Source organism: Fundulus heteroclitus, chromosome 23 (assembly GCF_011125445.2).
Source record: "Fundulus heteroclitus isolate FHET01 chromosome 23, MU-UCD_Fhet_4.1, whole genome shotgun sequence".
Classification (NCBI taxonomy): domain Eukaryota; kingdom Metazoa; phylum Chordata; class Actinopteri; order Cyprinodontiformes; family Fundulidae; genus Fundulus; species Fundulus heteroclitus.
In genome coordinates, this window is record NC_046383.1 from 21,941,541 (window position 1) to 21,952,248 (window position 10,708).

The 10,708-nt window shown below is 38.6% G+C and overlaps 1 protein-coding gene across 2 annotated transcripts; it reads right to left on the bottom strand.

Annotated features, from left to right (window-relative positions):
• Positions 1 to 3,053: 3,053 nt before the first annotated feature.
• Positions 3,054 to 5,447, bottom strand: LOC118557400 (uveal autoantigen with coiled-coil domains and ankyrin repeats-like). Of its 2 annotated transcripts, XM_036127349.1 has the most exons (2): positions 5,000 to 5,447; positions 3,054 to 4,879 (listed from the first exon to the last, which is right to left on the bottom strand). In XM_036127349.1, the coding sequence occupies exons 1-2, from the start codon at positions 5,139 to 5,141 to the stop codon at positions 3,606 to 3,608; spliced, it is 1,416 nt and encodes a 471-aa protein (XP_035983242.1). In that variant the 5' UTR covers positions 5,142 to 5,447; the 3' UTR covers positions 3,054 to 3,605. The 2 variants fall into 2 exon arrangements, with proteins under 2 accessions (XP_035983242.1, XP_035983241.1); XM_036127348.1 differs by having other exon boundaries at positions 3,054 to 5,447.
• Between the last annotated feature and the right edge of the window lie 5,261 nt (positions 5,448 to 10,708).

The following is a 10,708-nucleotide window of genomic DNA, read 5'->3' on the forward strand; positions in this document are numbered from 1 at the left end:
TGCAGTGAGGACAGATATTAGATTGTGCCAGACCCATCTTGAATAATCTTTGTCCTGTGTAGTGTACTCTGTGAAGGATTTTGTATTGTATTAGTTGTAAGTTGGTGTTACTAGTCAATTTGAAAGTTCTTAGACATATCTGAGCCCAGAAGTCTTGTTCAAAGTTGACTGATAGATCCTCTTCCCATTTCGTAATAGGAAGAGATATTGAATCATCTATTTTAGTCAGTGTCCTGTATGATTTAGACAGTAGTTTGGGGGGGGTTAAATCTAGGAACTCTAATATATTACTTGGAATTTGTAAACCACCTTTAATATGCTTAAATTTTTTTCTAATTATAGATTTAAGTTGTTCATATTCCAAAAATTTATTTTTACTAATGCCATATTGCATATTTAGTTTGGAAAAATTGATGAACTCGGTTCCATCAAGTAAATGTTCCAGATATTCAATACCTTTATTCTTCCAGTGTGTAAAGTTTATCATATTATTATTTTGTAGGATGTCAGGGTTGTTCCAGATGGGTGTACGACTGCATGGGATAAGTGACGACTTTGTCATTTTAAGAAACTCCCACCATGCTGTCAGAGTAGAGCTGATATTGATATTTTTAAAGCATGTATGCCGTTTTATATTTGAGCTAATAAACGGCAAATCTGAAATCATGATATTATTGCATATTTTCTGTTCTATATCTATCCAGGGCTCGTCTAACGGATTTTGCTTTATCCATTTAGTGATATATTGTAGTCTATTTGCCAAGTAGTACTTATGGAAGTTAGGCAAATCTAGTCCCCCCCTGTCTTTAGTTTTCTGTAGCGTCTTTAAGCTGATACGGGGCGGTTTATCTTTCCAAAGAAATTTAGAGATTGAAGAGTCTAGAGATTTAAACCAGTCAGATGATGGTTTATTGGGGATCATTGAAAATAAGTAATTAATTCTAGGTAAGACCATCATTTTAATCGAAGCTACTCTACCCATGAGTGAAATTGGAAGCGATTTCCATCTATCCAGGTCATCTTCTATCTTTTTTAAAAGTGGGATGTGATTAGATTTTACTAAATCTGCAAGTTTAGACGACACAGTGATACCCAAATATGTGATGTTTCCTGAGCGCAAATGTAAATCTAGGGGGTTTTGGAAAGAGCAATTAATTGGCAGTACCGTAGATTTAGACCAGTTTATAGAGTAATCAGAAACCTTTGAGAAGGATTCTAGTAATCTAATTACTTGAGAAAGGGAAGAGTTTGAGTGCTGAAGATAGAGTAATACATCATCAGCATAAAGACTAATCTTATGCTCTATATTCATGCATTTTATACCTTTAATAACCTTTGTTTGTCTAATTGTTGCTGCTAGAGGTTCAATAAAAATGGCAAAAAGTGAGGGGGAAAGTGGGCATCCTTGCCTAGTGCCCCTCTGGAGACAAAAGCTGGAAGATGTTTGATTATTTGTCCTGACACAGGCTGTAGGAGAGCTGTATAAAATTTTTAACCAATTTATAAAAAAATTGCCAAAACCAAATTTATGCAGAGTAGCGAATAAAAAATTCCAGTTTACTCTATCAAATGCTTTTTCTGCATCTAAAGACATTATAATAGTTTTATTATTTGTACTGTAGGAATAATCTATTAAATTAAGTAATCTGCGTGTATTTGTGGATGACTGCCTTCCTCTGATAAAACCAATTTGGTCTGGGTGGATTATGAAAGGAGTGACTTTGTCTAATCGTTTTGCAAAAGCTTTACATATTATTTTAATATCCACATTGATTAAGGATATGGGACGATAACTGGTGGGCAACATAGGATCTTTGCCTGGCTTAAGCAGAAGACTGATGGTGGCAGAGTTCATATTAGCTGGAAATCTGCCATTTTCCTGAATTTCTTGCAACATTCTGTGAAACGTTGGTGCCAGAATACTCCAGAACTCCTTATAAAACTCAGTAGGGAATCCGTCTGGACCTGGAGCTTTTTTATTGGGCATGCTTGTTAAAGCTTCCTGAACTTCAACTGTTGTCAGCGGTGAGTCCAGTGTTGTTCTTTGGTTATCTGATAGTTTAGGAAGTGTAATTTTATCCAGAAACTGCTTGATGACATTGTCTGATGGATTTATCTGTGATGTGTATAAAATTTTGTAGAAATCACGGAAGGTGTTATTTATACATTCTGGATCATGTAATGTATTCCCATTGGAATCTGTAACTGCAAATACAGTTCTACTTGTTATAGTGACAACAAAATAATCGGTTCTATTCTTTTTTTCATCACATTTTTCTTAGTTGATGAAAATGTCATCAAAACACCAGATAAATCTCGTTCCATTTTCATATGATAGATTGAACAGTGCCAGGAGATACTTTCAAGGCTTTGGACATTGTTTTGGAATCTAAATCTGCTTTAAAAGTCTCCAAAACTTCCTCCCCGACCTGCCTGCTGCAGTTTTTTCATTGTTCTCTTACAAACACTGGAGGCCTTCAGAGAACACCTACATTTACACAAAGATGTAATTCAACCATTTATACTTGAATTATACTTGAAATGCATGATGATTCCTCTCAGACATTCAGTTTCCCTCCACATCAGACCTCGACCATGGTCCGACTTTATATAGTCACACATAACTATATATATATATATATATATATATATATATATATATATATATATATATATATATATATATATATATCATCATGCATTTCAATATATATATATATATATATATATATATATATATATTGTAGGATGCCGTCTGCATGATCTGGACATGGATTATGCTGTAAGAGTCCAGAGAACGGCCAGAGGTATTGCCACATATTCCACCTACCTGGGCAATCCACTTCCATCAGCAACGTTCCAGAACCAAAATCAAAAACTTAATTGACTCAGAAACAGCTTCTTTTCAAAAGCTTTAAGAGCAATGATATCCATCAGGCAGATGAATGTTTTTCTTGACATAACCCTCTCCATTTATTTGGGCTTGGGACCAACACAAGGAGCACAAAGCATTCTTGTGGCTGGATTATTATGTCTGTTTTTATTTATTTTTTATTTTAAATGTTTTTATTATGAATATATTTTAAGAGGAAGACTAAATGAAAAAGACAATGAAAGCTTCAGAGGGGGTGGGGAATAACCTGAACAGGTCTCCAGTCAACCATAGGGCGACACAGACAGGGGATAAACAACCATGCAGGCACAGAGTCACTTCCTGTGATCAATTTACAGAGACCAATTAACCTAAAATTCAAATTTTTAGGACTGTGGGAGGAAGCCGGAGCACCCGGAGAGAACCCACGCATGCACGGGGAGAACGTCAAAAACCCAAGCAGCCAGATCTGTTGCTGCGAGGCAACAGTGCTAACAACTGCTGCACCGTGCAGCCCCACTCCACTCACCAGGGTAAAACTAGTTACCCTGGTAGGGAGCCAGAACTTTTGCATTTACAAGAAATTTTTGAATAGTTTTGTGCTGAGGAATGCTGGATATTTTGCAATGGTTGCCATTTTAAAAAGGGGGTTAAGGTAAAGGGGTTTAAAGGTTAGAAGATTTTGTCAGTTTGATGGTTTGATAGGAGGAGGTTTCATGAGGTTCAGTGGTGGTCAGTTTTCAGGCTGAGATGGAGCTTTTTTAGACCTTTTAAAGAACTTGGCGATTTTTCTCCTGAAAGATTTCTTTTTGGGTTTGCTTTCTTGTAATTTGTCCATCTCCTGTTGCAGGTTTTTCAGTTTCTCTATCAGGTTCAGTGTTGAAGTTTTACTCTTCACCTCCGCCTCTTCCAGAAGCTCCTTTGTTGTTGCAACGATCTCTAGAAGGCAGGACTTCTCTGTCCGCCACTCCTGCCTTTCATTATGCAGAACCTCCAGAACGTCTTTCCTGGCTGCTTCCACATTTCTCAAAGCTTTCTGCTGCCCTGTCAGAAGACTGGACTTTTCCTGGGCCCAGAGCTGTCTTTGGTTCTCCAAGCCTTGCTCCATCTTGACCAAAGCAGCCTCTATTTCACAGGTTTCCTTCACTTGCTCGGCCAAGCAGTTCTCAGCCTCCTTTGTTCTGCTCTTCTCAGCAACCAGAGCAATTTCAAGCTGAACAACTTTTCTTGCAGAATCTTGATGACTTTGGTTCTTTTTCTGCTGCTCCAAAAGCACAGCAGCTATCTCCTGTTCTGCCTCAGCTTTCTGTGACTCTAACTGCTTCACCAGCTGCTCCAGCTCATCTCTTTCTTGTTGTTTGGTCAGAAGATGGGATTTTTCCTGCTCCCACTGCCACCGCTGGTCCTCCAAAGTTCTCTCCATGAGGACCAGAGCAGCCTGGAGGTTAGATGTCTCCTTTTTTTGCTGGGCTAAGCAGTCCTCAGCCTCTTTTGCTCTGTTTTTCTCTTCAGTCAGGTCTTCCTTCAACTGTTCGGCCCTTTTGATGGCATCTTGACTCTCCTTGTTCTTCCTGATCAGCTCGTTATACAGAGCAGCAACCTGATCTTCATGCTTAACTGTCTGCTCCTGCAGCTGATATTTCAGCTGTTCCACCTCAGATGTTTCTTGGTTATTGGTCAGAAGACGGAGTTTTTCTTGCTCCCACTGCCGTCTTTGTTCCTCCAAATTGCTCTCCATTTTGACCAGAGCAGCTTGTAATTTAGAGATTTCCTCCATCTGCTTGGCTGAACAGATCTCAATCTCTCTTGTTTTGTTCTTTTCTGCGATCAGAGATACTTTCAGCTGATCGGCCCTTCTGATGGCATCTCGGCGGTCTTTATTGGTCTTAATCCGCTCATCATACAGAACAGCAACGTCGTCTTCATGCTCAGTTTGCTGCTCTTCTACAATCTGAGTCAACCTCAACACTTCATCTCTTAAAGCCTTTTTCTCCCGGTCGTCCTCATGTTGGTGGACCGGTGCAGCTTTAGCTCCTGGAGCTAATTGTCTAATGGAGATCTCAGCTTCCTGGACCTTTTTCCTTTCGGTAGTTAGCTCAGACTCAAGCTGCCTCGCCTCGTTGGCATGTTGGTGCACTACCTCCATTTTACGAAGCTCGGAGGCGAGACTCTTCAAGCTTTCTGATAATGCAGCGTTTTCTTGTTGAAGAGCTGAGATCTTCTCGTTTTTGGCGCCTAAGACGGCATGAAACTCCACCTCTGACATCATGACAACAGCTCTGGTGTTTTTTTCAATGGCTGTCTCACTTTTAAGAAGTTTTAAAATTGGTTGTTGTCTTGTGTCTTCACCTGATTTGCTGTCGCTGAATGAAGAGCTGATAGATGTCAGCGATTCTTTCCGACGGCAGCTAATCTCCACAGATGAACGTCTGCTGACAGACTGTAGTTAACAGATTTGTTGATTGGTTTTCAAAACAAATCTTCTATAAGAGATGACTGGACTGATTTCTCTTTGCTCTTTGAAAAACTGGGTTTTTCTCAACACGCAAGAGAGTGACTCAAGAGATGCATTCACTATCAGGATTCTGAAGGAATACAATTATTTGCTGAAGTCTGTAGATTCAAAGGCTGCTGATGATGTCACAAAGGGACAGAAGCAATGATGTCACAGAATGGATGGTCAGGCCATGTTTCCTGGCAACAACATGGCCCCCGCCCACATCAGCCAGAGGCAGGCTGTGCATACTAAACGGATTTGTTATTTTGTAATTGTATTTTTTTTGTATATTTTAAAAAAATATCTATTTTAAGTCTTTATGATACAAGAATTTATACTTTATGTTTTTGTCAGTTTGATTAGATCACTTTTAAATATTAAACCATATGTTATGATTAGTTACTCAGTACTTGAGTAGCCTTCCCACAGAAGACTTTAACTTTTACTTGAGAAATTTCTTGGTTACCTACTTTTTTGTTTTACTTAAGTGAAATTATGTCTGCTACTCTTGAGTATTTTTTTTTACTCTACCCACCTCTGTCTCTTAGGCCATCATCTAAAATAGCAATCAGTTTCCCTTTAAAACAAGTTATTTTAATATGGACAACATCTGTGTGTTTACCTCTGATTAACACATTTAATAAATGCCTTTCTGTTAAAAATTCATTCAGTGTTTTTGATTTTTCTCTATGGGTGCAAATGTTAACCATAATGAAAACAATGAACGGCTGGCTCATTTAAATGCACATTAACATTCATGAGGTGCTTTGTATTGACCATTTATGGTTGAATCTGGGTGTGTAGAGAGCAGAGCATGAGGCAGAACCAGGTACGTAAACGTTCAGGAAGATCTCTGATCAATAAAGGGAAAATGTATGCTGGGGTGCATGCACATGGTTTTATAAATCTGTGCCTATATTAACAACGATTCTTAGAGTCCCCTCAGAGAGGTCCTATCTAAGGCTGCATCTGAAAGGGTCTAGTTGGCAAGCCAAGTTTATTTGTACAGCATTGTGGACAGGTTGGCAATGAGGGGGAGGGATGACAGCGTTTTATGCCAGAGACTGGTGAAGAGTGCCAGCCATAACAAGGCCTTTGTTGGGCAATACTATAAAGCTTGGAACTCCACACTACTCCAGACATTTCGAACTGAGAAAGTTTTCTGGATGGGAAGTAAAACGTCTTGAAACTTCAGAAAAAGGTCCAGTTGCTTTGTTTTTTACCTTTTTTTTGGAATGACCATGACCTGGATGACTGAGAATCTTCACCAACATGTATTAAAACACGTGCAAATTAATTGATGTATGCAAAGCTGATCTTCATGCCAAAAGCAAAGCAATTTGTGTGTGTAAAATGGGTGAAACAGTGGGTGTAAACTTTTTTGTGCCTTCATGAATATGCTAATGACCAAACCTCACAAATTTATGGGAGGAGGTTATCTAAATGTAAATACTTACCACCCACAAAGTGATGACTCAAACCTGGAACTGATTCTGGGTGCTTTTTTTGCATTTATATATAGTACGTTTAGCGTCTTCAAAGATTCCAAATAAGGACCGCGTTGACAGGAAGGCAGAAAGAAAACTGTGCAAGCAAAAAGTGGGCGTGTTGCAGGTGCTACACGTGTCCACTGTGGGTAAGAAGTACAACACAGATTTGGTCCGCGTCATTTCAATGAGTAAACTGTGTGAACTACTGGCTGTTTGAGAGCTGATGTCAAAGAAAGAGGAAGCTCAAATCCTTCACATAATCACTCCAGACACCCAGGACGCACAAAACCATTTTTAATGAATGGAGAATTTCTGCTGTTAAATGTTGTCTAAGAGACAATATTAATGGTTATATAAAAAAAAAAAAAAAAAAAGGTTGTTCAGAAGGAAAAAATAGTAATTTTAAGTCTGAGTTTAATAGAAAATGGTTAAAAAACTTTGCAAATAAAAATGATGTAAAATAGATCTGTTACAGTTCCCAGGGACCTCAAGGCAGACCAAAGCATTTCCGTATGAAACTCTGGGACCTTGAGCCAAACACTGAATTGATCAAATTAAAATAATGGCACAGCAGTGATGTTGGTCATGTCAAAACCAACAGCTGGACAGAGCTGAACAGTCAAACCAGCACTGCCTTTATTCCCCTGTTCATCAAGTTTGAAAAATCTTCTGCACAGCTATAAGTTTTGAACCTGTCTCTGAAACCGAACGTATTTCTTTAGCATCCTCTTTTGTCTTTACATTTATCTGGATTTGTACATAATGCAACTTCCTTGCCTTATTCAAAGAGGTATTAATCTGGGTTTGAACGTTGTATTTTTATTTGGTATCTCAGTTTGCTCAGTATTTTGTTGTTGGCACCTTATTTTCACAGGTAATGTGACTTTTGCAGTTTCATTGCATTGCACAAGAATTGTAATAGTCTTTAAAACAAGAAGTTTTCAGACATTGCATAAGGAAATTCTATGGTCAAATTAAAGTAGTTTGAATATTGGTTCATATACTTACTGTAGTAAACAAAACTATTATATCACCGACAGGCCGAGTCTTATCAACTGTCTCTTTAAAGTGTAGGCTTGTTTTTTTGTGCCTTATGATTAAGTAATAGGTGAGATTGTCCTGTATCTGACAAGGGAATAAGATTTTAGAAATAAATAATAGAAATAATGAAAGGAGGATAAAAATACTATTTTTATTTTCAGATAAAAATCATGTCCCATGTTGCTCTGACTGCTCTGGGATAGCTGGTGCTGTGTTTGCATCTTGGTGCACATCTGATGTGGGAGATGTAGGTGGAGCAGCAGCTCTGCTAACTGCTGTTACATTCTCCCGTCTCATTGTCCTCCGTTGAAATCTCTTGTGATCTGCAACTCTCACTTGCATGTGTCTGAAAAGTAAGCGTTTGGATGGGTTTCATTAACTTCATTAGCATTAACTTCATTTTCTCCCCTGAAAAAAACACACACACATCCATTATTACCTTTACCAGGCTGCAGCCTGGTAAAAGCTCAGTCTAAGGCACCATAGTAAGCTTTGATAAAAAATTAACCAGTCTGAAAATGCTGTGAAGACACACACACACACACACACACACACACACACACACACACACACACACACACACACACACACACACACACACACACACACACACACACACACACACTGAAGTGTTAGTTACCATATCACAATTTTTTTTATGGAATGTGGGAGGAAGATGTAGTACCCAGAGAGATCCCAAGGGGAGAACATGCAAGGACAGGATTCAAATCAAGAACCTTCTTGCTGCAAGGCACTAGTGCTACCAGCTATGCAGCCCTATTGGTGGTTGCACTGGATTTGTGTGCATGACCCATATACAAATAGGCCTCAGTCCATATCTTCACCCTCTCTCCCCCGTTCCCAGTCACCCTACTTTCACATAAAGGCCACTAGGGCCACAATTAATAATTATATTTATAATAATACTAAATAATGAAACACAAATGTCATTGTCCATCATGTAACATTTTTTTCTGAAACATTTTCATAAAAGTTGGTTGGTGAAAAAGAACTGTATGATGCTGGGAATATGATTTTAGCCAACTTTTTAGAAGTGACCTTAAATCAAGAGACCTTGAATTTATTCAGTTTTAATCTGTATAATTTGATGTATAACTAGCTCTTCTGAAGCGTAAACCTGCTCAACACTGCCACCTACTGTATCCATGGGTCTATCAATTTACATGTCTGTTTGCCTACCATCCATCTTATTTGTTTTATTTGTTGATTTCTACATCGTCTTACCTCTCTGTCGGTTAACTTGCATCATTTTAAACATGTGGCGGTGAAAACAAATTCTGCCCACTGACAGTTTTATTTTTAGTTTTTGTTTTGTCGTAACACTTCAATATTTTGATGATCAAACAAATGTTATTAGCGCATGCATTTTATTACCATTGGTTCAACTTATATAGAATCAATAAAGCACTTAAATAGAACCTGACAAAATGAAGCAAGAGCCCAAAAAGGAACCAATCATCCCTTTACCTAAAAAATAAAGAAAAATAAGAAAAGATTACAGACATTACAATTAAAAAGTAATTGAGATATATCAGTCTGGAAAAAGTTACAGATCAATGCATAATGCTTTGTGACACCAATGAAACTATGGAGAGAGCCATTATCCAAAATGCAGAAAACAGTAACTTTGGCACAAAACAAACCCTTGATGTTGCATATTTAATGTCTGTTAATAAACAGCTGGTATATTAATTAACTAACATGGTTGGCAATATATGACACTGAGAGATATTATTGTGCAGTTTGGCTGCAATTCACCACGTTACCATCTGCGCTGGCAAATTCCCCTGTCTCCAAAATTAGCGTATGCATGGGTCAGAGTTGCCATGAGGACCGCACGTTTTACTATCAAGTTTTGTTTTTTTCTAGATCCTAACCGTTTGAGTGGAAAGTAACGTACAGAAGTTTCAGGCCCCATTTTGTGCGTATGCAAGCTTTATAAATGAGACTCCTGGGCATTATTTTGACAAATTGGTGCATATTTGTTAAAACCCTGCTTGTGTGTCTTAACTGACAGTGTGGCGCCCTCCTGGGTTCAAATGGTTGTCTTGCATTGAATTTTGAATCCATATTGCTATTGGTTCAAAAGTATTTGTGACATAATTTGAAGAAGCTGAAGTCAGCAACTCTGCTGCTGTGGGGTATAAAAGCTGCTCAGTCTAAAAAAAATACCTGCACCACCGTAGAGAGCACTGCTGCACTTTTAAGACCCCTGTAGTGATATTTTTTTGTTCAAAAAAGTTACTAGGAACAAATCTACCAACTTTTTATTTGTCATTGGGGACTTTACATGAAAGCACCAATTCTTCCGTAGTTAACCGCCTTGAGGCAGGCTGTAAGGGACTGCTGTGAGTGGCCTTCCCATTTCCTTAAGCGCTGTCTTCCAGGCAGACAGCTGCTGCCTTGTCCTGAACCCACCTGCAGTCAGAGCAAAGAGAGCAACGAAATCAACCACACTCTGTTTCCACATTGCAAATTAATCATGATATGCAAAGCTGTTGGTGATCCTGCCCTGGATTACAAAGTGGAAATAAATGTGATTATATACAATTGGACTGATCCTTTCCCCCACTGGCTTCAGGCATTGCTGAGTCATGACTCCCTCATCTCTGGTGACAAGAGGGGGTGAAAACCCATCCACCTCAAAAGAATGAACCGTGGCGTAACTACCTGCGTAACTCTGCTCACTATCCATGATTCAATATGGCAATTCAAGCTATCTGCTAATTTGCCCCATCGTGAATACAGAATTATTTTAAAGAGTCAGTCGCCCCAAAAAAAAATCAA

Coding starts and splice junctions, on each gene's coding strand:
- LOC118557400 (XM_036127348.1), bottom strand. CDS start 5,141: ATGATGTCAGAGGTGGAGTTTCATGCCGTCTTAGGCGCCAAAAACGAG.